At 46.7% G+C, this 27,902-nt stretch overlaps 1 protein-coding gene across 5 annotated transcripts in view; it reads left to right on the forward strand.

Moving 5' to 3' along the window:
- PNPLA4 (patatin like phospholipase domain containing 4) overlaps nucleotides 1–27,679 on the forward strand; it is a 442,111-nt gene extending 414,432 nt beyond the window's left edge. For all 5 annotated transcript variants that reach the window (XM_069639971.1, XM_069639973.1, XM_069639972.1 and 2 more), the window contains one exon: nucleotides 27,160–27,679. In XM_069639971.1, the coding sequence (XP_069496072.1) occupies nucleotides 27,160–27,291 (132 nt within the window). In that variant the 3' untranslated portion in view covers nucleotides 27,292–27,679. The remainder of the gene's footprint in view (nucleotides 1–27,159) is intronic.
- Nucleotides 27,680–27,902: the final 223 nt, after the last annotated feature.

Genomic DNA, 27,902 nt, shown 5'->3' on the forward strand with positions numbered 1-27,902 from the left:
ACAATCACTCCCTGGAACATAGATGACTGGGTGACCCACCAACCCTAAAATAAATCTGCCTAGGCCCATCACTATCATATCTAAAAAGCCGAAATACATAAGGCCCAAAAATCTTTTACAAGAATAGAATCTCTAATGCCCATAACACTAGCAAACAACTCCACAAGATTATCACAGAATGTATGCCCCACACCCACTCTTCTCCCCCCTCACATGTCTTCCAAACTTTCTATGACACCCTCTCCGACGACTTCTACAATACGGCACTAGAACAAACCCGCAACATTGGGACGAAACTGGCAGCACTCCCACCCCTGCTACCCGCTTCCCCAAATGAACCTGCCAACCAGCCTGGTCCCCTATCTTCTCTTTTTTTCTCTCCCATCTCTAGACCTACATTCCTTAAATGACTGACTGACAGCCATCCATCAGGATCCCTGAGTGACCCATGCCCACTGTGAGAAACCTGAACATGTCTCACCCGCTAGTCCCCTGAGTTCTATCATCCATGTGGCCAGGACACAGCCATCGCTATTGGATCCAGTTACTGGGGGTGGACTAGTGTGGGAGGATCACCTGGATGGGGGGCTTTGGGGAGTGGAAGTGGGACACAGACGGGCGAGACACGGTAGCCCCTTCCTTATAACACCTTTTCCCCATCCTACCCCATAGGATATTCAAAAGCTCTACCCCCTTTTTCCTACACAAACACTTTCAGATGGATTGTTTCCTCCCACGTATTCCTCATCTTTGACACTTGTTGTCCAGCTTCAGCTGCTTCGGGAAAAGAATTGTGCCAGCGGGTGCTGTGCGCCGATGGCGTACGGTTGATGTCCCTCTAAGGCATACGTAATCTCATCGAAGGCTATATATAGCACGCGTTTTTCTGTGTTAATGTTTGCTTCAAATAAAATTCGGCACTCCTCATTTTGTGACGTACGTTACGAAAAACTTCGATAATATGTTGTCTTCTTCGACACCGTCGACGCCAAAGTCCGGCTTTAAGAAATGCAGAGATTGTGGCTCGAAAATGTCACTTACCAACCCACATCGCATCTGCCTATGATTCCTCGGGGAGAGCCACGGCACCACCGATTTTCCCAAGTGCCAATCCATGACATGAAAAGCCTTGAGGGAACGGAAGGGGAAACTCCAGGTAGGAAAAACCCCCCAAAAGTCACCTACCCGAACCGGTAGGCCTTCGACTGACGAGTCGAGAGACTTCTCTCCTCGGAAGAAGGCCAAGTGCTCTAGGTCGAGTAGTGGCTCCCACCTCTCTTCTTAGTCTTTGAAAAAGTCGAAGAGGACGCACCGACTGTCGCCTTCGTCGACTTCTTCGTCTGACGATTCCCCCGAAAGGGTCGAGTGCCGGTCAAAAAGATTAAGACCGGCTGAATGGTAGGCCTCCAGGGTGCAAATGTTGAAAATATTTAACAAACAAAGTCATGCTCTGACCATGCCTTCGGATGAAGCTGGAAAGGAGAGGTCTCAGTCGCAAACCTTTGTGCCCTCGAGCCTGGGCAAAAGACATGATCCTCATCTGGGGCCATCGAGGCCCCGACCTGAAAAACAAAGGATCGCCAAAAACATGGTGAAAAGTCGAGGTCGTAGGCACCAACTTCGACGCCACCTGTGCCTTCGACGCCCGTCAGGCCCTCGACTCCTCTTACATCCTCGATGTGGACATGGACATCAGCGCCAAACTCTTCGGCGCCGGCTGCGCCACAGTTGCCAACCATGCTGTCGGCACCTACCTCTCCTCGAAGCCTGTGATTACAAGACCAGACAATATTTATGCTGCACTCCCGAAGAAGGACTTTTTTACTTACTATTTTTGAGGAGGAGAAACATCCTGATAACGAGGAAGCACCATTTGGGTTACAATACGGTACACCAAATGTACCAGAGACCTTTATCTCTGAAGAAAGCAGAATCCAAGATTTATATCAAAACTTGCAAACAGCAAGTGCAGTTGATACCTCCCAATCCTGAACCAGAGGAACATGCAGACTCTTCCTATCGTCAGATTATGTCAAAAGTGGTTGAGTATTTAGGTTGCAGTAGACCCTCATTATCCTATGAGCAAGACGACCTAACAGACATTCTGGACAAGGTTCCTCAGCCTGATCCCATTTTGCCCTTTCATGTGGCACTACAAAAAAGGGTGGCTAGGAACTGGGAGACTCCAGAGTCTAATCCAGCAGTCGACAAGAACCTGACAAAGAAATAACACCCCTCCAGTAGTGACCCCAACTACCTATTGAAACACCCCACTCCAGAGAGTCTGGTAGTGCAGGCAGATATGGCTACTTCAAAATAGGCAGCGTACCCTACAATCCCTCCTGATGGGGAAGACAAGCTCATAGATGGATGGGTGAGGAAGGTATTTTCTGCAGGGAGCATAGCACTAAAGTCTGCCAACTCCACTTGAGCCCTCACAAAATGTTTGTATATCCTATGGGACTGTATCTCCATGGCGGCAGAGAACATTCCTGAAGGGGAGGAAAGGGGACGGCTTCTTAGCTATTGTAGATGTCAAATCCATGTGTCAGTCCCATCAATCAGGTTTGGATTTTGCAGATAGCATCAGCAGATCCTTGGCTACCAGCACTGTCCTGCACAGATTTGCCTGGTTGAGGAGTCTGGTTTTGCACCGGTTGCAATCTAGACTTTTGACAGGTCTCATCTTTTGGGCAGCAAGGCTGACGAGAGCCTTGAGAAGTTGCAGACCTCAAAGGCAGCAGCCATGTCTTTAGGCGCTGCTATTAGGCAACCTCAGCCTTTTCATCCTAGTGGGCAAACTTGGAGGGGTAGATTTTTTTCGCTACTACTCAGTTGGAAGGGCTAGAGGAATGGCCAGTCAAAGAGGCCAGAGAATAGTTCCTCGTGGTGGACGAGGTAGAAGTGCTAAACCAGCTCAAGCTGCAGCCTCCTTAACAATCGGCCTCTGCAACAGCCGCCACAAAACCATTCTAAGGTCTTGAGCCACAGTTCACCTGTGTGGGGCAGACTGTCTCATCATCAGCAAGAATGGTGAGCCATTACTTTGAATGCTTGGGCTTTGGAAACCATAGCCCACGGTTATTGCCTTTCTTTTATAAGAAGACCTCAGAACAATCCACCGGGGAACCACTCTTTGAGGATTCCGTATCCTCTCCTTGTGCAGGAAATGTTAACCCTGCTAGAGGAAGGTGCTATAGAACCAGTACCTGTAGAAGAGAGGAACAAGGGATGGTACCCATATTTTTTGATTTCCCAAAAAGGACAGAGGACTGAGCCTCATCTTGGACTTGAGATACTTGAACAAGTTCCTCAGGAAGGACAAGTTCAAGATGGTCACACTTTCTCAGATCCTTCAGGCCCTCCAGTTCCAGGATTGGTTGGTGTCATTGGACCTCCAGGGTGCTTATTTTCATGTGCTAATCCATCTCAAGCACCAAAAATACCTGAGGTTCGCGGTTGGCGGTTCTCATTTTCAGTTTAGAGTTCTGTCATTCGGGCTGACCTCCGCCCGAGGGTTTTCACCAAACTGATGGCAGTGGTGGCAGCGAATCTCAGGAAAGGGGGAATTCACGTCTACCCCTACCTTGGCGATTGGCTGATTAGGGCGCGTTCTCCCGAACAAGCTCTGGATCATCTCAAAGCCACCTGCCACTCTCTTCACAGATTGGGCTTCTCCCTCAATTACAAGAAGTCTCATATGACACCTTAACAAAAGCTCCAGTGCATCAGAGCTGTAATTGACACTTGGGAAGAGCTTGCCACCTGATGTGAGGGCTCAAGACATTCATCAGATGGTTACCAAATTTCAAACTGCCCACAATTTACTGGCCTTCGATTTTCTTGAGGTTGCTCGGCCTCATGGCATCCTGCATTTTTCTGTTGCCAGAGGCCCGCCTGAGAATGATATCCCTTCAATGGGCTCTAAGAACTCGATGGTCCCAGTTCTCAGGAACGATGATGGACCTACTTCAGGTTCCAAGCAGGGTCACACAGGATCTTCTGTGGTGGGCCTGCGAGGACAATATTCTGAAGGGAGAACAATTTTGGCAACCGTGGCTGGAGATTACAGTAGTGACGGACGCCTCACTCATGGGGTGGGGAGCCCATGCCAACGGTCTGACAGTCAGTGGTTTTTTGGTCTCCATCGGAGTCCAAACTACACATCAACCTTTTCGAGCTGAGGGCAATCAGACTTTTGCTGAAGGCCTTCCTGCCATCTGTACGGGGAAAGAATGTCCTGATCATGACGGACAACACAGTGGCCATGCATTACCTCAACAAGAGCGGAGGTGTAGGGTCACTACCACTGTGCAGAGAGGCAATGCATCTCTGTTACTGGGCAATTCAAAAAGGAATCTCCTTATCAGCAGTTCACCTGGCCAGAGAAGAGAACACAAAGGCGGCCGCTCTGAGCAGGCAGGGTGCAGTATCCCACGAATGGGAAATGGCTCAGGAAGTCCTTCAAGAGATATTTGCCCTTTGGGGAACCCCTCAAGTAGACCTGTTTGCAACCGGTAGTGCTAAAGGTATTGCTCGAGCGTTTGTGGTAGATTGGAAGTTCCCACTACTATACGCGTTTCCACCGATCCCTGTCATTCCTCAAGTAATCAGGAGGTTGAGACGGTTTGAAAGCCGCATGATCTTAATTGCCCCGGATTGGGCCAGAAGAATGTGGTACCCGGACCTTCTGGATATGTCCATCTGTCCTCCGATTTAACTTCCACAAAGAGAGGATCTTCTTTCGTAAAGAGAGGGTCAGGTTCTCCATCCAGAGGTCAATAATAAGACAGCTATGCAACTAAGACAACTATGTGTAAGTAAGACAATCACTGCAACAGCGCCTCGATGCCAATGGGCTGCTAGTGCGCTTTACAAATATAAATAAATAAATAAAATAAACACTCTCACCCTTCACGCATGGTTTCTGAAAGGTTGAGCTACAAGCATTGGGACCTCCTGGATGACGTCATGGAGGTGTTGTTTTCGGCAAGAAGGCCGGCAACAAAATCGCTGTACTGTTGCCATTGGAACAAGTTCTGTGACTGGTGCAGGGAAAAGAATGTTGATGCGTTTCTATTTTTAACTCCGGAGGTATTATCTTTTCACCTATCATTAGCACACAAAGGTCTTAATGTTGGGACCATTAAAGGTTACCTGGCAGCGCTTTCTATTTTCAAGCGCATTTCGGAAGAATGCTCCTACTTTAAAATTCCCTTGGTGATTCAATTTTTAAAATGGCTCACAAATGTGTTCCCACCTTGTTCTTTTCAGGTTCCAGTTTGAGACCTTAACCTCGTTCTAAAGTTTCTAATGTGTGCCCCATTAGAACCCTTGCACACATGCCCATTGAGGTTATTGACCTTTAAATCCATATTGTTGGTTGCATTGACATCTGCACGTAGAGTGAGCGAGTTGCAGGCACTTTCTTCCAGGCCACCCTATACTGTATTCCACAAGGGCATGGTTGTATTGAGGGTAAAACCCTCCTTCCTACCTAAGGTTGTATCTGATTTTCATCTAAATCAAAAGATTGTTCTGCCAGCGTTTTATCCCCTACCGCATCCCAGTAAAGAGGAAGAAAGGCTCCATAGATTGGACCCTAGAAGAGCTTTAAGATTCTATATTTCTAAGTTCTCCAAGCTTAGAGTGGATGACCAACTCTTTATTGGATACACTGGAAGAAAATTGGGACAAGCTGTTTCGAAACAGACTTTATCAAGGTGGATTAGTCTTGGCATCTCAGAATGTTACAAATTGGCAGGCAAAGACCCGACCAGAGGGTTTGTGAGCTCATTCATCTAGAAGTGTAGCCTCTTCTGCAGCTCTTCAAAGGGGTGTACCTATTAAATCTATTTGTGATGCAGCTACATGGTCATCGTAGCATACATTCACAAAGCATTACTGTCTAGATTCTTCCCACTCTCAGGATGTTGCCTTTGGTAAGGCGGTACTATATTTGGCCTTATAAAAGGCTGACAATTTCAAATTCTACTCCCTCCTCCAATTCTGCATACTGCTTTGTGAGTCTATCAAAGATGAGGAATACGTTGGAGGACACAATCCATTCGAAGAACAAGTTACTTACCAACTGGTAACGTTCTTTGGACTGGATGTTCTTCCAACATATTCCTCATCGCCCTCCCAGCCTACCTCGCTGTAGAATTTCCTATGTTGTTGCAGCTTTCGTTCTCGCAGGGCTAATTACTGCTTGCGTAAACTAACAGCCAACACAAATAGGAGGGGGGGAAAACAGAACTGAGGCCAATGGGTGCCGCGCGTGCTACTTATACACCACATGACATCACCCTCGACGTAGGGCTTCAAGGGACATGAACTCGACTCAATGCCATCAAAGCACGACGCCCTCTGACGAGAAAATATTTCCGAAGCAGCCGAAGCTAAACTTGATTATCAAAGATGAGGTATACGTTGGAGGAACATCCAGTCGAAAGAATGTTACCAGTTGGTAAGTAACTTGTTCTTCTCCTTCACTGTCCTCTGGATCATACTGCCCCATCCAATGACAGTCCTCTCCCTAAACCCCTCCTCTGGCATCCATCTTCAGATTTTTATTGCACGCTTCAGTGTTGGGAGTCCCTGAGTTTGCTCTCGCTATTTGTACATTTCTTTTCTGTTTTCGACGAGAAAAAGTTACATTTCTTTTCCAAAGGAGCCCATGTGCTCTTTTCTCCATCTGCAGACAGCAGGGACCCGTTGTCAGTGAATTTCAGCGCCCCTCAAGGGCAAAGATCGTCAAAGATTCTAGAAGGCCATCGGGCCTACTTCGCACCCTCCGACCATGACAGAGGAAAAGGAGGGAAGGTCCCTCTTCAGGCCCTGCATCAAAAGTGGGCTACGGAATTGTAGAAGACAAGCACCTGAAATGCCGCTACTGCCTGCACCCGGACCACAAGGAGGTGGAGTGTGAGATATGCTTCAGGTTCTCCAAGAGGACGACGAGGGATAGGCACAGTAGACTGGCAGTGTGGCTTAACGCCAAGGCCTCTGACCTGTGTATCGAAGCAGGGTCATGCCTCACCCAGGACCGGCCAATCCAAGGAGCAGTCTTCTAAGCCCTTTAAGGGCGCCTCATCCGTGGGGGCCCGAGACAAGGCCAATAACCGCAAGTCTGAGTCCACCGTGTTCATTGCGAAAGCAGGTACCAAGGTGGATAGGGGCACGATCGACATTACCTTCTGCCTCCATTGCCAGCTGGCACTTGAGCTCCACCCCGAAAAGGAAATTGTCTACCCCGGCTAAGCTATGTGAGAAATCTGAGAAGCCTGGAAGGAGGAGAAGAAGGCCCAACAGCCAAGCAGGCTCAACCGACACAGGCTAAGACTTTGTTGGCAATGGTGTCGATGACTGCTACTACCACGACAGCTAAGGCCGCTGACCCTGCAAAGGTCGCCCTCACAGCACAGAAGGTATCCCTAACCCCAAGGTCCACCACCACCGCAGTGACTTTGGCAAATTCTGCTGGCACGCCAGAAGGGGGTTAACTGGCTCAGGCCCCGATTCAAGACCCTCAGGGGGGCTTAAGGAGGGAGACGAGAGGCCCCAAAACAGCCCGCCGTGGCCCAAGCCATGAAAGTCTCGCCCTTGGACAACAAAGGCCAGGAGTCCTTACACACGGTCCACAAGGACGTTGAAGAGGGGGATGACAGCAACGACGGCGCAAGGCCTAGTTTTCCATTCCTGCCATCTCAGCCGAGGGACATTTCCCTGGACATTCTGTCGACCCTGTGCACCTTGGTGTCAGAGATCCAGAGGAGGATGCCCCCAAACCCGGCGGTCACCCAGATCCCCGATCAGCCTCCAGCAAAGAAGAGGAAGCATCTTCCGACGCCCCCATTTCAACCTCCACCCAGACACGGGTACAGGGATGAATACGGCCACGACGACGCATGGCAACAAGGATATCATCGCAGCGGACGGCAAGTCTCCTCATTTGGATGTTCCACATAGGGTGTCCTTACTGGATGAGGTGGGATCGTTCCACTCCACAACATCCAGAGCCTCCGAGCTATTCCAGTTTGGGCCTGAGGAAACCAAGAAGGAGGACGTCTTGTACCAGAGTCCTGAGGCCAAGTGAAAGACGATCATGGTGGTACCCCTTCTGGATGACATTTGGGAAGAGGGCATGGCCCTCATGAAGAACCCTTGCATCAGCAAACAGGTGGGAACTCGATCCCCGGCGGTCTCCAAGTAAGCGCAGGACTTCTGGTGCTGGGCCATCGGACAAGGGATGCTCCTCGTCCCTCTTCACCGAGTGGGAGTCAAGAAAACCATCTCAGACTCCCTCAGTAGGGAATTGCGCTCCTGCCATGGGTGGGAAATTTGGCAGGATCCAGGTGGACTGCATCTTCGTCAAGGGGGGCAGGACCCAGGCCGATCTATTAGAGACGGCGGCAAACTCCAAATGACAGAAGTTTGCCAGCAAATTCCACCAACCGATTAGTCTGGGCGACGTGTTTGCCTTCCTGTGGGAAGGGCTGTGCTCCGCTCCCTCTCTTTCTACGAGTCAACACACTTAGTGTCAATGCAGGATATTGCACCGGGGTGGCTGAGGCAGATTTGATACCTGGACATTCTCAGCCTGTCAGTGTCGCCTCCGGTCATTCCGGATCTTCTCACCAGAGAAGGTGGCGCAATCCTGCATCATGACCCAGGATTGCTGAACCTGAGGGCTTGGCTCCTGCAGCCCTAAAGATTGGAGGATATGAGTTGCCAGCAGACTGCAGAGAGGTCCAAGCCAAAGTCAGGACGTCGTCAACCCTGAAGTGCTTCGGTCACAAGTAGCGTTTCGCTATCTAGTGCCGGTCACAGAGGATTACCTGTTTGAGGGTCACAGGTCCTGCAGTACTTGCTATCCTTGGCCAAGACGGAATTGGCGCACGCCTCCATCAAGGTACATCTGGCGGCTATCTCCCACTACACTAGGTCACCAGGAAGATCTTCAATTTGATCCCACTGACTCTCCATGGAGTTTCTCAAAGGACTTTTCAGATCTTTCCCGCCAGTGAAGGCTCCTACCCCGTTGTGGGAACTCAAAGTGGCTCCAGCAATGCTCATGGGAGCCCCCTTCGAGCCTCTGCATCAGGCCCCTCGCAAGTTTCTCTCGTGGAAAACAGCTTTTCCTGAGGCCATCATCTCTGCCAGAAGGGTAGGTGAGATCCAGGCCCTATCCTGCAAGCAACCGTACCTGACTTTCCACGAATTGAGGGTGGTGCTACGTACACACTCATGCTGACGGAACCGTCGGAATACCACCTCAACAAGCTTTTGGTGTTACCTGTTTTTTCCAGAAACCTTTGTCGCTGGCGGAAAGGGCCTTGCACTCGCTGGTCGTTGCTTGTACCCTGAATATCTACGTGACACGCACAAAGAGTTTTCGTAAGACTTCACAGCTGTTTGTGATCCTTGGTCCTGTGAACCATGGGAAGGCCTTGTCCAAGGCTTCCTTTTCAAGACGGTTCTCCGGCTGCATCACGCACTGTCATCAGTTGGCTAACCAACCGCTGACAGGCCGTCCGAGAACCCACTCCACCAGAGCGATCGCTGCGACAACGGCGTTCCTATATGGTGTGCCCCTGCTCGACATCTGCAGGGGTGCTACATGGTGGTCTATGCACACCTTCACAAAATTATACTGCATCAACAGGGATTCCAGGAAGGAGCCCAGAGACAGCCAAGCAGTGCTACACAAGCTATTTGCTTGAGGTGAGTCTGTTCCAGGGGTAAGTGTGATTTCTTCTGTTGAGCCTTGCCATCGCCCGTAGTTGTGTACTGCTGTGTATTTGTTATTCATGGGCATATGAATACATGCCAGACCTCATGCTGGAGAAGGTTTAAGTGTCTTACCCCATCTGTGTCTCTTCTTGGTCATAATGCCACTTTACGTGCTTACAAAACTGAAGATGGCTGCCAGAAGAGGGGCTTAGCAAGAGGACTGTCATTGGATGGGGGCAGTATGACTCAGAGGACAGTGATTGGTTTAAAGGAGAAACAGTTTTTAAGTGAAAGTGAAACGTTTTTTTCTTTTACCAAGGATTCCCAGCCTGACAACGGGGACTATTCATGAGCATGTGAATCCATGCCAGACCCATGCTGGAGAACAATAGTTACAGCTAAGTAACTTAAACCAACTCTCTCACATTGTTCTGGACATGTCCCCGTTAATCAGGTCAGGCAAAGTCAGGAGCTTTACACTAAGTGCATACACCTGATACCAGTTAACTCTCCTCAAGGCAACACCTAAAGACACACTCTAAGCAAGGTGGAAAACGAGTACGAGCAGAACTTCCAGGACAAAGGCACACCTACTGGAGCAGAGAAACGGACCAAGCAACGAGAGCAGCGGGACGAACACCCCAAGGGTCCCCTAGTGGAGGTCGTTGCCTCCGACAGACCACGAAAGACAAGTGGAGAAGGCCAGATCCCACAAGTGAAGAGTGCATTGTGATTCCTGGATGCCAGTGACCCCCCAGGGTGAACGGTAGAGTTGGGGATGGCGAGGCCGAGCCTGTGGTTCTAACCTTGACCTGTGAATTGGAAATAGCAAAACAAGAAAGAAGCGCTCACAGCCATTGGGTTGGCAAGCGACCTGAGAGACCAGTGTGTGTTCAAGCGAATGAAGTAGCAACATTATATCACAAGTGAAGCCTGCACACGTGTGGATGAGATGCGAAGAAAGGCAGACCTGTGAATGAACTTTGAAGTAGCTGTGGGATCAGTGATACTAAGTAACGGAGTTGTCCAGTGAAAGGAAGTAGCCCATTCGAAAGTCTCTGTGAAAGGTACAGTGTTTGAAGCTATAAACCGAACAAACAGCAGAAGTAAATTAAGCGAGAGTAAACATGAACTTTGAGTCTAAGTGGTCTTGCGGTGGCCTGTAAAGAGAGCCACGCACATTCAAAAGTCTTCGACATTTGAAAGGGGTCTGGGCCCGATTGAGGGAGAACCAAAGTACAATAAGCTTGGTGAAGGGAGCCCCCTTGCAAGTTTGTGTTGAACTGTGATGTGAGAGGTCTGAGCCCGGCAGAGGGGAACCTTTGTGAACTTACGTTGGAATACAATTTTGAAAGTCAAGAAAGATTCCTTAATGTGGAAGGCCAGGTGGGCCTCAATCCACGGTTTGGAACTGCTTAGAGTGTTAAAAACCGAGCCAGAATGTGTCATCCTGCTACAAGTTGCAAGTAAGCAAGAGGGCGGACTGATGAGGAGCCAGCCTGGGCATCTGAAGTCGATACGAGTTTTCCTAACGTATTCCATGTGCAGTAAGCCACCTCATCGGATTCAACAACGATGGGTACCATCAAGCACAGTCCTTCTGCTCTGACAGCTCATGAACAGCTGTAGCCCCTTGTTGGGCCCTTATTCCAGCATAGACACTCCATCCATTTATTGTGCCAGTTTCTGGTTGACTGTGCAAGTCTTTCGTTCCATATCTCCTGATGAAGACGTTGTGCAATAGACATATCACGTCAAAACCGGTTGAGCTTTGTTTCCCAGGGATGTGATCTACACTACATTTTCATCCTTAGATCCGCCCTTATGTTAGATCTGCCCTTATGATAGATTGTTTTAATCATTTCTTTTGTATGTTTTTCTACTTCTAAAAAACAAAAAATACATTAAAATAACTAAACGGGATGCGAGGATTGTGCTCACTCCCGATTATGAATCAATTTTGTCATTTTTAGCTATTGCTGTTTGGGTGAATGTCACGTTGAATGTTGTATGGTTTGAATGCTGCACTATGAATAGTTTTGATTATGGACTCATTTTAGCCATGTGTAATATTTACCCTTGCTGTTGTGATATGTAATAATATGTTCTTTAAAGTATTGTGTCATTAATTGACTATTTTACAAATTTCTGTATCATGATTTAATAAAAACTGATACAATTTAGAAGCAACACAGTTTTGCTCTCTGGACACTTTTTCCGGATTTCTGTGGTACAATAATACTCTGGTCCAGGGTATAGAGTTTCCCTGCTTCTTTCTGTTTTTGTAATCCTGCCTACAAGGACAGCCTTACTCCGTGAGGTTTAACATGAGTAGGACGCTGGTTCAACTACCTTTATTTTTTTAACACTGATTTTTTCTTTGCATGCATTTCTTCTTTTTACACTGTTTGTACAAGTGATAGGGCAGGCATTAGGTTTTTGTTAGCTTTGTTAGCATAGACCATTTTGATTTGTGGGACTCCACTAGCACTATTTTGTTTATCATTTGATGGTCGAGACTACTCCCATCTTAGTTATAGGGTAAAATAGAAGTTTTCCAACCCCAACATTATTAATAAGGCTTTAGAAATTGTATCCTTTGTGACAGTGTCATACTTGTAATACCATGCCTTCCCTACATATGGTGTCATGAGTGGGATACGACTCAATTGAGACAAATTGGGGGAGCCTAAAATTCCAGAAACGTAGTCACAGAGCCTGCAAACCCTCTTGCGCCACAAAAGAATCCATAGTCTTTTATATCTGTAGCAGCCGAGAAGCCACTATCCCCACTGGGAAAAGAGGGATGATTCCCACGGCATTAGTCCTAATACACCCTGTGGGTTGTTATATAAGATTGGCACCAAAATTCGGCCTCGTCTAGAGGTTTGGTCTAGATCTCCTAGAAGGTGTCATAAATCCCGATTTCTGTGGAGACTTAAAGGTTCTCCTAAAGAACCATGGTAAAACTCCATTTGAAATACACAGTTGGGACAAAATTGCACAGAGAATTCCTGAGAATTCTTGAGAAGGCTCTATTCCTCCGTTTTAATGAAGAAAGTGAACCAGAGGAAACAGAGAGGTAGCTTAGGCTTTGGAGAGGCTGATGAAACACCTATCTCTTAGGCAAAACGGGAAGAACCTGCCATCCTTCCTGATCTAGCCTTCGCCCAGTGAAGTGACCCAGCACTCACAGAGGCGTTCTTACAAGTGATTCCGGAGGGAGAAGGACCAGAAACATTGAGCTCTTTTTCTTTCCTGATACAGATTACTATATAGAAAGGAATCCTCCAGAGAAAGCCTGAGTAAAACTCAGTAATACTCAAAACCCATCGCTAATCGTGCTAGAGATTGCACATCCTCATTTGACAGGGGGACATTTAGAGTAGTCTAAAACCCATGCTCACATCAGTGGGAAATTCTATTGGCCAGGTATCCATGCTGACATAAAGAACTTCATTCTGACATGTGAAATATGCCAGAAAACCAGTGCACATATTCCCTTTCCTGCCCCTTTAAACCCCTTACTGATAGTAGCAGTCCCTTTCTCTGAAATTGGGATGGACATTATTGGACCGTTGTAAACCTCTAGACTGGGTAATTAATATGTTCTCGTAATTGTTGATTACGCTACCCGGTATCCAGAGGACTTCCCCATGCAGAACAACACAACGCAGCATATTTTAAAACACCTACTGCTATTCTTTTCTAGGTTTGGTTTTCCCCAGGAATTCTAACAGATCAAGGGTCCAATTTCATGAGCAAACGTCTGGGTTAAGTCAAGGAATTACTACACATTATCACCTTAAGAACCTCACTTTACCACCACCAAACGGACGGATTGGTAAAGAGATTTAACAAAACCCTTAAAATGATTTTGAGGAAATTGGTAGATGAAGATGGGAAGGACTTGGATCGCATGATCCCATGGGACCTATTTGCAGTAAGAAAGACCCCTCAGGCATCCACCGGATTCTCTCCTTTTGAATTACTTTATGAAGAGAAACAAGAGATGTCTTAGACATGCTCAGGAGACCTGGGAAGAGAGAGAAGAGGCACCTATTGTCCTCTCACAGACAGCTACCCGATTGCGAGAACACATGATTCTCGTCCTGAGTCTGGTCCACACTCACTGGAGAAAGCTGAAGCCCAACAGAAGTCCACCTATGACAAGAGGGTGAATTGGAGATCTTTTTCAGTAGGTCGGAAGGTATTAGTCCTCTTACCCACCTCTGAAAATAAGCTTGTCTCAAAGTTCATGGGCCATAAGAGGTGCTAGAGCAAACAGGAACCTGTATCTATAAAGTAGCCCAACCTGATAGAAAACAAAAGACCCACCTTAACCATGTAAATCTCATAAAGGAGTAAAAAGAGAATCCTGCTGCCACCACCTCCTCGATATTGGCTTGTTTGATAACTTAGGAGATAGACAACTCTGAACTTATTTCCCATAAAATAACTAAACAAAAACAAGAAGATTTGAACAACCTTATTATGGCATTCCCCGATGTATTCTGTGAGAAAACAGGGAGAGTGCATGGTACTTATCATTATATCAGAACCCCAAAGGAAAAAATGCTCCATTTGAAACCATATGGACTCCCAGAAGCATGGTAACAAATCTGCATAGGACCGTGCTAGATGCCAGAAGCACGATAACAAATAGTGGTTGAGGAAAAAAAAAAAATGCTCAGGCAAACATTATCGAGCCCTCTTCAAATCCATGGCCCTTCCTTATTGTGTTGGTAACTAAACCCAATCATTCTTGGAGGTTTTGTATAGACTTCAGGCAGGTTAACACCATCTCCGCCATGCCGATCCTATGCCACGCATCGATGAGTTAATAGATAAACTTGGAAACGTCACATTCCTATCAACCCTAGATTTAACAAAGGTATATTGGCAGGTGACAGTACTTGGACCGGATAAGGAAAAACAGCTTTCTCACCACCCCTGGGACTGTTCCAGTTTAAAGTCCCACCTTTTGGCCTACATGGGTCCCCAGCCACTTGCCAACGACTCATGGACAGGATATTAAGCTTACTCTGATTTCTGTGGGGCCTATATTGACGACATAGTCCTTTATAGTAAAACTTGGGAAGATCATCTTTTCCATCTTTCTACTCTTATGAGAACCCTCAGAGAGGCCGGCTTAACTGCAAATACATCCAAATGTAAGCTGGCTCAATCGGCCGTGAAATACCTAGGCTTCTTTGTTGGGAATGGCAGTGTCCAGCCCCCGAAAAGAAAAAGTGATAGCCGTCCTAGATGCTCCCACAACCAAGACCAAGAGAGACCTTGGGGCATTCCTAGGATTGATGGGATAAACCTACGATAATAACCAAAGTTTCGAATGGATTGTATACTCCCACATATTCCTCATCTTTAGATATTTGTATCCCAGCTCTGTTGCTTCGGAAAAGGATTTCACCAGAGGGCGCGGTGTTCGAGGCTGCAGAGTCGTAGTCACTCGAGGGCCATCGTCAATGTCATCCGCTGTATAAAGGGCTCGAGCAGCGCCCGTTACCTCAGTTCAGTTTTTCCGAGCAACTGCTTTGTGTCGAGGTTTTTTCTCGATGATGTCCTTGTCATCTACTCCCACCACACCCACGACAGGGTTAAAAAAAATTCAGAAGTGTGGTAGGAAAATGGCAATAACCGACCCCCATCAGAATTGCCTCTGGTGTCTCAGCCTAGATCATCGGGTTGACGAGTGCGGTTCCTGCCAGGCCATGTCCAATAAGGCTCTTAGGGAATGTAAAGGTAAGCTGGTGGTGGGGGAGGAAACTTACAAGTCTTCTAAAAGACAAAAAGATTCGGATGAATCTAGTCGAAAATCTTGACATGGGTCGAGGAGGTCGAGATCAAAGAGTCGTTCTAGGAAATCCTCCTCGTCTTCATCTAAGAAGTCAAAAAAGCGACGTCACAGGTCTTCTTCCTCCTCGTCGTCCTCTGAGAGGAGAGTAACTTATCCATCCAAGCACGATTCCCCTGAAACATGGGAAGCCTTTAGGGCTTCGATGCTTAACATATTCGAGAAAGCGGCCCAACCCCCCTCGAAGATGCCGCGTGGTGATCATGCCTCTACCCACTCTAAAAGTGACAGAGGGAAATCAAGATCTAAACACGCGAGAGCCAAAAAAGAGTCAAGAGTGTCATCAAGGGAAAGTTTCCCGACGCCTCGCACTAAGACGAAACCTTCGGTGCAGTAAATCGGTGGTAGCGGAATCGACATCAGCCTCGAAGTCGAAGCTCGACTCGACACAGTCGACGACCATTGCGTCGAAACCGCCGACGAAAATGGCGTCAACACCTTTGACTGCATCGAAGTCTCCTTTGAAAAATGTAGAAGCCAGCGTCTTCTTTATCGACGTCTGTGACGCCTTTATCGAGGCATTTTTTGATCCCGATACCCAAGTCGACGCCATTGCCCATGCCTAAGTCGATACCACCCTCTTTACCTGAAAAAGCTTTCCATCCTCAACCCAGACAGGAATTTTTCGGATCCATGTCATCCATTTTTGAAGAACAATCCTCTGAAGAGGATGTCACTTCAGCTGGAGTTAGGTTTGGTACCTGAGGTCCCTGAAGAGCTAGTGGACCCAAATTCCAAAATAACAGATCTTTGACTGTTTACAAAATGTCAGTGGCCTAGACACTTCACCTGAAGTGGAATTTGAGAGACCAGACCCTACAGATGATCATGCTGATCCTAGTTATAGAAATCTCATGGGAACCCATGATTTTATGGGTTGGAAGGCAGCTTCACCAAATTTCGACCAGGATGACATGACAGACATCCTGAGTGAAGGTCCTCTAAAAGATCCTGTTCTTCCATTCCATAAAGCACTTCAGAAGAGGGTAATGTTAAATTGGAATACTCCTCATTCTGTTTCAGCAGTAAACAAGAAATATGTACCAAAATACAGGCCATCTTTATCAGATCCGGAACATCTATTTAAACATCCCTCCCCTGAAAGTCTAGTGGTTCAAGCTGCAACCTCCACTAGGCTATCAGCTTACCCCTCAATACCACCAGACAGGGATGATAAAAAAGTTGATGCTTGGGCCCGAAATGTTTCTTCTACAGGTAGAATGGCCCTTAAATCGACAAATGTAACTTGTACTTTAGCAAGATTTACATATACCCTGTGGGACTGTATGACATCTGGCCGATCGCATCCCGGAAGGGGATGATTTCCTGGCTATAGTAAAAGATGATAAAGAGGCTATGGAGGAATACCTAAGTCAGGACTGGACACTGCTGATAGTGTAAGCAGGTCCATGGCATCTAGCACGGTCCTACGCAGGTTTGCATGGCTAAGGAAATCTGGCTTTGCACCTGATGTGCAATCTAGATTACTTAATATGCCCTTTGACAGCTTGAGGTTGTTTGGCAGCAAGGTGGACGAGAGTTTGGAGAAGCTGCAGACCTCAAAAGCGGCAGCAAAATCACTTAGCGCCGCTATAAGACCGCCTCAACAACACTGTTACGCAGGCTCATCTTCCTGGAAGAGTAGCCCCTTTCGTTTTTACTCCTCTTTTGGAAAAGGGAGGGGGCAGGCCAGTCAAAGAAGCCAACAGAGAAAACACTTTTGTGGTAGAAAAGGGAGAGGTGCTAGATCAGCCACAGCAGCAGCTACTACCTCCTCAGCCACTGCTGCAGCCGCTGCAAAGCCACTTTGAGGTCTTTACCCACAAGACCCCGGTGGGAGGCAGAATCACTCAGTATCTGGACAAATGGCGGGGCATTACGTCAGATGCCTGGGCACTAGAGATAGCATGGTTACTGCCTTCCTTTTTATCAAAGACCTCAAGATCATCCACCGGGAGCCAAATCTGTAAAAATTCCAGACCCGCTCCTTGTGCAGGAGATTTTAACCCTGCTAGAGAAAGGTGCAATAGAACATGTACCTGTAGAGGAAAGGAACAAGGGTTGGTATTCCCCTTATTTTCTCATCCCCAAAAAGGACGGAGGATTGAGACCCATCTTGGACTTAAGAAATTTGAACAAATTCCTCAGGAAGGACAAGTTCAAGATGGTGACCCTTTCTCAGATCCTTCAGGCTCTTCAGCTTCAGGACTGGCTGGTTTCATTGGACCTTCAGGATGCTTACTTTCATGTGCCAATCCATCTCAAGCACAGAATGTACCTGAGGTTCGCAATTGGTGGTTCTCATTATCAGTTTCGGGTTCTACCATTTGGGCTGACCTCCGCCCCAAGGGTTTTCACCAAACTGATGGCGGTGGTGGCAGCGAGTATCAGGAGAAGGGGGATTCACGTCTACCCTTACCTAGATGATTGGTTGATCAGGGCAAGCTCACCCGCACGAGCCCAGGAACATCTGGGCTTGACCTGCCACTTCTTACACAGACTGGGCTTCTCCCTCAATTACAAGAAGTCAGAAATGATTCCAAGCCAATGACTCCATTTCATCGGAGCAGTCCTGGATACTTCCTCAGAGAAAGACCGCCTCCTGAACAAAGAGCTCACCACATTCTGCAGATGGTAACAAAGTTTCAAAATGCCCAACATCTACCGGCATTCGACTTTCTAAGGTTGCTAGGCCTCATGGCATCCTGCCTTTTTCTGGTGCCAGAGGCCAGATTGAGGATGAGATCCCCTCAATGGTCCCAATTTTCTGGAGAGATGTCAGATCTTCTGCAAGTCCTAGCCAAAGTGGCTCAAGATCTCCTGTGGTGGGCTTGCAAGGAGAATATCCTCAAGGGGGAACCTTTTTGGCAACCATGGACGGAGATAACAGTAGTGACGGACGCCTCACTTACGGGATGGGGAGCCTACACCAAGGATCTGACAATCAGCGGTCGTTGGTTTCCATCGCAGTCCAAACTACAGATCAACCTTTTGGAGCTGAGAGCAATTAGACTAGCGCCGAAGGCTTTTCTGCCCTCTGTACAGGGAAAGAATGTCCTGGTAATGACGGACAAACCAGTGGCCATGTACTACCTCAACAAAAGAGGAGGTGTAGGAGCTCTTCCACTGTGCAGAGAGGCAATGCAGCTCTGGTTCTGGGCAATGCAAGAAGGAATCTCTCTATCAGCAGTTCACCTAGCCGGAGAGCTGAACACAGCGGCGGAAGCTCTGAGCAGGCAGAGCACAGTCTGCCACGAATGGGAGCTAGCTCAGGAAGTCCTTTAAGAGATCTTCACCCTTTGGGGAACCCCTCAAGTGGATCTGTTCGCGACCAGTGCCAACCGGAAGTGCGAGCTGTACTGCTCAAGGGAATTTCCTCCAAGATGAGCTCTAGGGAATGCGTTTGTGGTAGACTGGGTATTTCCACTCCTATACGCGTTTCCTCCAGTCCCCGTGATTCCTCAGGTAATCAAGAGGTTGAGAAACTTCAGGAAAACCATGATCCTAATTGCCCCGGATTGGGCCAGGAGGACGTGGTACCCAGACCTTCTGGAAATGTCCATCTGCCCTCCAATACGTCTTCCATAAAGAGAGGATCTTCTCTCGCAAGAGGAAGGTCGGGTTCTCCATCCAGAGGTAAAGACACTCCATCTTCACTCATGGTTTCTGAGAGGCTGAGATATAAGGATTGGGACCTCCCGGATGACGTAATGGAGATTTTGCTTTCGGCCAGAAGGCCAGCAACAGAATCTCTGTACCGGTGTCATTGGACGAAGTTCAGTTACTGGTGCAGGGATAAGAATGTGGATCAATTTCTTTGTAATACTCCAACAGTACTTTCTTTCCTCTTACACTTGGCCAATTTGGGGCTCCAAATTGGTACTATAAAAGGATATCTGGCAGCACTATCTCTCCTTAAACGTTCCTCGGAAATGGTGTCCTATTTCAAAATGCCCTTAGTAATTAAATTCTTGAAAGGGCTAACAAATGTGTACCCTCCCCCCCCACCCCCAACACCTTTTCAGGTGCCTATGTGGGATTTGAATTTAGTCTTAATATTTCTCATGTGTGCCCCTTTCGAACCTTTACAATCCTTCCCATTAAGACGTCTCACTCTTAAAACAATTTTGTTGGTGGCTATAACATCAGCCCGCAGGGTTAGTGAGTTGCAGGCCCTTTCTTGTAAGCCTCCTCACACCATTTTTCATAGAGATAAAGTTATTCTAAAAGTCAAACCATCTTTCTTGCCTAAAATAATTTCTGATTTCCATCTGTCACAGAAAATTACCTTACCTTCTTTTTGTCCTCCTCCTCATGCTAGTAAGGGAGAGGAAAGGTTGCATAGACAGGACCAAAAAAGGGCTCTGTTTTTACATTTTCACAATGGCAAATCTTCGGCAATGTGACCAACTATTTGTTGGGTATACTGGACACAAATTGGGCCATGGAGTGTCTAACAAACTCTATCCAGATGGATAATTCTAGTTATCTCGGAGTGCTATTAATTGGCTGGAAAAGAGCCTCCAGATGGATTAAGGGCTCATTTAACCAGAGGCATGGCAACTTCCACAGCTCTTCAAAGGGGTGTCCCGGTGCAGGATATTTCTGCGGCGGCCACCTGATCGTCAATGGACACCTTTTGTACAGCATTACTGCTTGGTCTCTACTTCATATCAAGGAGGACTCTTTGGGAAAGCTGTCCTTCATTCAGTCCATTACTGAATTTTTTTGGTACTCCCTCCTCCAAATTCTTACTGCTTTGGGAGCCTATCTAAAGATGAGGAATATGTGGGAGGACACAATCCATTCGAAGAACAAGTTACTTACCAACTGTAACGTTCTTTCAATTGGATGTTCCTCCCACGTGTTCCGGGGACTAAGGGGACTCCTTCTCTTCCTACTGCTTCAGTAGCACCTACTGGGATTCAGGATCTGGACAGGCTGAGTCCAGTGGTAACCTGAGACTCAACTCCGGAGGGAGAAGAACCAGAAGACCCTCCTGCAGGAGAGGTGCTCTACCCATATGATCACCCTGACCTTCAATGCCTGCTGGCTGAAGGGGGGCCCTCCAGGGGAGACTTCTGTAAGGGAGGAGAGACAATCCTGCCACATAGATAGAAATATGTAATTTTGTCCATAATTTATGACACCTTAAGCTTCACATTTGGTATGGATGTGTGCTAATGTTTATTTTATTTTTTAGATTGCCCCAAATGCACAGAGCAATATTCACTTTGTTTTGCATCGTTTGGCCTTGGGAGCCAAAAGTAGCTCTTGGTAGCTGTTGGTGTGAAGCTGACAACCATCACATCTGATGAGGTCACTAGACCAGTCTGGTCTATGAATGCCTCATCCAAACAGGTGGACCCCTGCCCCTCCAAAACCATTAAGTACAATATTGACTCCCTCGTCACAGCCTCTGCTGATTTCTGCTGTTAGAGCCTTTTGCTAGGAGTCCGCAGGTGCAGAACTCATGGTAGGCCTAACTCCTTCCCAACACAAAAGAGTGTAAGGTCCAGACAAGTAGCACAGTATAACTGGGATTTATTACTACCAATAACCCACAGGGAACTTGTGCACGGCAGCAATTCCGGGCACCTCTCGGCGAATCCTGGCTTGCAGGACAGTTTCGATACCAAATGGCGTCATAACATGCGTCATATTCCAGGCCCTTCTCCAAAACCCTAACTCCACTGTGGATAGGCTGTTGAGTAGTAGTTCCCCTATCGGAGCCCATTTAATTAATTGGTCCGGGCCACGTCCGGTCTCGGGCTTGGACCATCGCCAAAAATTGCAACAAATTAATTGTTACCGTGTGTGGACCCCATGATTGGTCAGAGTGATTCCAGCTACCCACCGCTAGGGCCATGAATTTTGATTGGAGGACCCGCGGGTCCCCAAGCCTGAGACGAACTCCATTCCCAGCCTGCGAGACACCTGTTCACGATCCATGTGCAACTATGTGTCCGTGTCGTGCAACTATGTGTCAGCAACATAACCGTGTGTGGACCATCATTGCCGTGAGCGCGCTCCATTCCCAGCGCAGAACTGTAGCTTACGTGTAACAAATTTGTTGCAACCATTGTCTGGTCCATGAGACGGTTGGCTCTTCCCAGCCACCAAATCTTGGCTCTTCATCAGCTCGGCCGGATCACTTGCTTAGAGACTACATTTGTGAGCTCAGGAGCTCTGAATTAGTTTGTATTTTACAGGTAATGGGCTTCTGTGCAGCTACTGTTACCTCGATTCAGGGTGTGGAATGTCACTTGCAACATTACAACCTTGGCAGTGGCTTTGTGCTCGCTGCGGTAGTCCTGCTTGCACAGCACTCTGTGTAGCTTTGTTTTCCTAAAACGGCTATGGCCTACTACGATTTCCTAAGCCCTGGTCTGGCTTCTACTGTATGCATTATCCACAATGTCCATAGGTTAGTGCGTTATGGCTGTCAGGTCCCTTGAGTGCGCCTGCCTTTCTATAGGGTTACTGCATGTAAGCATCTGCAAGCATTTACACATGCTCTTCTTGCTTCTTGTGGTCCCGTGTTGCTGCGACAAGCTAGTGGAAAAATAATAAACGTACAGACAGTATGTACATGTCACTATCCTCTAACACATGGAACTCTATACCTTTGTTCTTTGTGTAGTTGGGTGTGTGTGTGTCCCATCTGTGCAGATGGCACGTGTCCTTCATGTCTGACATAGCTATGTCGTGGTGGTGTCTCTAATGACTTGAGGGATGGCTTCTCCGCACTTTAGTCAATTCTGTCCATATAACCGTCTCTAGCCCGCTCTTGTGTGTCTTCATCCACTCTGGGTAGAGTTTGCACAGGCCTCCGGGTTGTAGGGTCTGTCGAGATGGCAGTTGTCCATTGGGGCAGCATTGGGGCTTTGTGTGAGCTCATACGATCGGTGGCCAAATTGTCTTTTGTGCTTCTTCTTGTTCAAGGTTTTTCCAGGACGGAAGGTGTGTTCTGACCTTCCCTCTTCACTGCAATCTCCCCTTTTCCACTGGAATTTTTCCAACTGCTCTTAAGCACTCCTTTGTGCACCCTATACTCAAGAAACCTTCTGCCGACTCCTCCATTCTGGCAAACGACCGCCCAATCTCAATCACTCCTTTCCTGGGAAAACTCCTGGAGAAGCTGACCCTCCACACTGAATCTATTGGTTGCTTCAATTATCATCAGTCTGGCTTTAGAGCATCTAGAGGCATGGAAACACTCTTCTGAACACCCGTGAAGACCTTCTCTCAAATCGTGATACTAACACTCCCTATGTCCTCATTACTCCCCCTGTCCTCATTCTCCTCGATCTCTCCTCTGCCTTCGATAGGTAAACCACAACATCCTGATCGCACATCTCCGTGACACCCTGGGAAACACATGTGTGGCTCTGGCCTGGCTAACCTCCTTTCTCTCCGACCGACTATCCCAGGTGGAACTATGAGCCTTTCTCTCGACTATCGCTCTCTCAACCTGCGGTGTTCCCCAGGGATCAAATCTATTCCCCTGGTTCTTCAACGTCTACATGGCTACCTTGGCATGTGTGATCGCCACTTTTACCTCTAACTTCCAATGTTAAGCGGATGACCCTCAATTATTTTTCAGGCAACCCTCAGCCACCTCCTCCTCCTCGCTCATATCTGACTGTCCGCTGTTCAGTCATGGTGTGCTGCAAGCCTCTGCCTCAACACCAGTAAGATTGAGATTATTCGCATTGTGACTGCTGCCCCCACTTTCCCACTTTTACTCTGGCCGGCCTCCCTTGGTCCTGTGCCCGCACCGACCCACGGGGCCAAAAACCTTAGGGTCATTTTGGACTACACTCTCTCCTTCCCCTCTCACATTTCGGACATCTCAAACAAATCTATCCGCTATACCTCCTCAGAGGCACTCTACCCTTTCTCACCTTCCCCCCGCTGCTCAATGTCTCCAGAGATCTGGTTCTCTCCAGGCTGGACAATTGAAACAGCCTCTACCACAACCTCCCTGCGCACCCTGCAATTCATCCAGAACATTACCGCAAGACTTATCCTTGGCCTCAAGCCCAGAAACTGCATCTCTCTGGCTATGAAATCCCCTCACTGGCTGCCCTTGACTGCAAGGATCAAGTTCAAGACCCTCTGCATTGTCCATAAGGATTTCTGGGGCCTGGAACCTACCTACCTGCAACGTTGCCTACCTAAATACCGTCCCTCACCAGCCCTCTGCTCATCTACCTCCAACCTTCTGCGAGTAAGCCGGTTCTCCAAGCAGAAATTTGGAGGGTGATCCTTATCCTCAGCAGGTGCCTCCCTCTAGGACAGCCTCCCTGCCACCCTCTGTCTTGTGCCTGATCTTAAATTCCGCAAACTCCTCAAGACCTTCCTCTTTTCCTCTGCCTTCTCTCTCCCTCTACCTTGCTAACCTAGCTCTTTGCCCTTTTCATCTCTTCCTCCTCCTCCTTACAGCCTGCCGGCTGGCCGCCTGGTGTACCTCAGGGTCTCACAGGTCCTGGGCACCCCCCACCAGTCCTCTCTGCATTTGTCTCAGACCCTGCACCCCACCCTCTCTCAATGCACTTGAGAATCATCCCAAGAGAGTGTCTCTCTCTGCACTTACCCCGACTGGGTGCACTTTGACCTCCCCCTTCTCTGACCGTCTGGGCACTTGCACTTTCCGAATGCACCTTTGCCTGAAGATCGTCTGTCCTCCCTTGTCTTCACCCTTTAATGTGCACTTGGTAAAAACTGCAGAATTGCCATCAGGCCTATGTGCTGTATCTCAATTGTTAAATGTATTATATTCTACTCTGCCTGTGAAGACTATTATCGTCTCAGAATTTCAAGGACTCTGAGCGACTGTTTGTTTTCCCCCTTGTTCCCACCCTCCTTGAGCTCTTTGAAACACTTGCCTGTGTATAGGCACTTTATAAATAAAGACTACCATACCATACCAAGCTAACCATGCTCTTTTAAGCCACAAGCGGGAGCTAAATAGCTCCCAGCTCCCCTCAATTTCGAACCCTGCACCATTTTATGTTCCTGCCTCTGGGGGGTGGGCTCCCTTTTGTGCACCGTGCATGTCAGAAAATGCCTATTGGCTTTGAATATGAACAGACTACGGCTTGACCCAACTTCTATGGTAAGATTGAGGTATCCAAAGTTGTGAAGAAACTGTCCTGGAGAAGGTGTGAGGACTCCTGTTCCCAACTGAGTACAGGCAAGATGTACTTGTTGCATGAACAAACATCTGGGCTTGAGCCCTAGCTTGGCCTAGCAACAGCACCTCGTATGCTCTTTCTGGAGTTTCGAATGGGAACAATGAAAGTGTGGAAGTTTACGAGCAGTTGGTGTGATTTAAATTCTGTCACACGCCCGTTTTTTAATTCTGCCGTTGAAAAGATTTAGCATTGTTTTGCTATTCTGTGATGGGTGCAGAGATTTGAGAGCCACATATTTACTACCTTTGTTTGAAGCTGCGAAATCCACCATGCAAGTGATTCATTGGCCTTTTGCAGGGTGACGAAAGACCTTAACGTTGTTTATTTTGTAGCCAAGTGTATTAATCTTTTATGGCTGGTGAGGAAGCCATTGGTTATTTAGATATTTTTCTTCGTAGTGATTTTTGTGCTTTGTAGCAATTTGTCTCTTGTAGGGCAAACATAGGCCTCTGTTGGGATTTCTACGCCTTTAAATTGCTTATTCCATCTTTTACTGTTGTGTTGACTGTTTTTATTATGATTCATTTATTGTATTTTTATCAGATGTATTTTAATTGTATGTTGATTTTCTGACGAACGATGTCGAACTAAGCTGTTCTGAATGGAACTAAGGTTAATATGCCGTTACTAAACTGAATGTCCCATTTCACAGAACGTGTATGTTGTATTCATGCACCTATCATGAACATGACCAGACAATGTTACATTCAACAGTGGTTCATAGAAGAGGATTAATTGCACACTTTTTAAACCAATCTGCAGAGTGTTGGGCAATCCAAAACACGGTTTGGGTGGAGCACATTAAGCAAATGAAGAAGTATAGAATCCCTGAAGTTGACTAACTTGATTGTTACATATATTGTCCGTGGTTGTCATTATTTTGGTGATACAAAATAAGTTCATTTCCTTGCAACATGCCCACAGTGAATAGTTTGAACATTTTGAAAGCTGGCTAGGGCTGTATTGTACTGATTCTAATATGTTCCCTCATATTGTGGTCGAGCTTATATGACTTTGATTTTTTCAGCACTTTTAGAATGGAAACATGGTATCAAAGGTGGACGCCAAAGCATTAAAAAGGGTTAATAATGTGTGTTAAGGTACAGATTCGAGTTTACATTTTTCACATGTGTTGAATAAGAAGTGGCAATAAACGTTGACATTTTAGAACTTTATGTACTCCTACGTTCCTTCCCCTTTTCTCCATGGTTTATGGTTGTCCGTTCCATGGCTACAGCAGCGGTACATTTACACAGCAAACAAAAATGATCTCCAAATGTATATCTAGGAGTGGAGTCACTCTTGACTGCGTGCCCGGACGTATGCTGATTCCGCCCACCGCCTATGTCCGCCAGTCCCTTTTTCTGCACGGATGGTGCCGTTTACAAAGCAAAGTTCTCTTTAGCGTTTCTTTTATTTCCTTCTTTATTCATTTATTTTTGCTGCGCTGGGACTCTCACTCATTATAGAATGCTTGGCCAAGTGTTCAGGTATGATTGACTTCTGTAAAATAGTAGCTTCATATCCAGTACAAGATTTAGCTTGTGGCCCAAGATGTGGGTGTGTCAATCTAAATTCTTATGGTTGATTAGTACCTAAAAAGTCCTGGGCTGTAATGTTTGAGATCAGAAGTTGAAACTGGAGTGCCAGGCTAGAAGGAGCAAAATGTTTCTCACAAAATAATTGAAAACAAATAAAGGAAGTTAGTGTTAAGTGACGGCGGACAAAAGATTCATGGCTGCGCCTAATAGTTGTTCCCACAATGCATAATATTTTATGGAAGTAGCTCATGAGGACCACAACACAGGTATCTTCCAACTAAGATCATGTGGTTGCTAGATTGGAGAAATATCGACAATCCAATTATGTGCATCTTTGGCATCAGTTATGGTGGTGAAAGTGTTTATCAACTGGCCTTTTTTGTTCCCATTGGTTTCACTTTAACTGTATTACAAATGGATGGTCACAGGTATTTCACTTTTTTGGCCAGGCTCTTAAATGTGTGATCTCTTGTATTTGAGACCTGTGTTATCTGGATAGTTTTGTCAGTTTAGTAGACTAGTGCTTGTCTGGGACCAGCGTACCAACCAAACGTGTGAAGCTCGATCTTATCCAAATGTCCATAACTGAACAGCCAGATTCCCTTAACGCTCCTTATAGCATCAAAAAGCAAAGCAATCTAAGCAACTAACTACATGTCATGAAGTTAGTTGTTTTAGCTGTTTCATAGTCCTGGCCTTTGAGGGAATGATGTAGCAAACTGCACCTTCCTGTGAGTGTTGCCTGTGAAGTGTTTTTTTTTGTTATTATTCATATGCTCTCAAACCAATGTTAATTTTCCTTTTCTAGATGTCTATGGCCAACCTCTATAGGCTCAACCAGGCACTGTTTCCCCCAACGAAGGAAACGATGGAGTCTCTGTTCCAAGCCGGGTTTAATGACGCACTGCACTTTCTAAAAAAGGAAAACTGGTTTGAGTAGCAGTACTGAAGGGTCCGTACAAATGGATACATCTCTTGTACAAGTGGATGCACAAGAAAAAGACGTTTCAACTACTCTAACACATTGCAAAAACGAATATAAAGATGAGAAAAAGAGAAGAATTGAAAAGTGAAACCTATTTTGCTGTTCCAGATGTTTAAATTGAACGTTTACATATTAAATTAGTTGTCCATTGGCTGCACGCGTAAACTGGCTCCAAATGTGATGGATCCTAACATGTTTTTGAAAACATGTGGTATGAAACCATTGAACAAAAGCGAAAATAGGTCTTGCTTGTGTATGCTTGCCACAAAGTACAATGCTTTCATGTGTTGGCTGTTGTAGAATAAGCTTTTGCAATTTGAAAATGTATTTTCTAAGTCTTCAATGTCTTCTTTTCTTTGTTTCTACTTTACTACAGACATTATCAGTACTGTGTGTGAAATGAGAGTCGGAGCAATTGAGTACCTAAATGTTTTCATCCTGACTATATCAATCCTGGTTGATCAAAACAGTGTTTTGTGGGATGCTTTATTGCAGTATAGGTTCTGTTGAAAGGGTTAATATCATACAAAATTGCAATTATCTGTGGATAAGTGCACGGCCTTCAT

The sequence above is a fragment of the Ambystoma mexicanum genome, chromosome 7q, assembly GCF_040938575.1.
Source record: "Ambystoma mexicanum isolate Mex_15411 chromosome 7q, UKY_AmexF1_1, whole genome shotgun sequence".
Lineage (NCBI taxonomy): Eukaryota > Metazoa > Chordata > Amphibia > Caudata > Ambystomatidae > Ambystoma > Ambystoma mexicanum.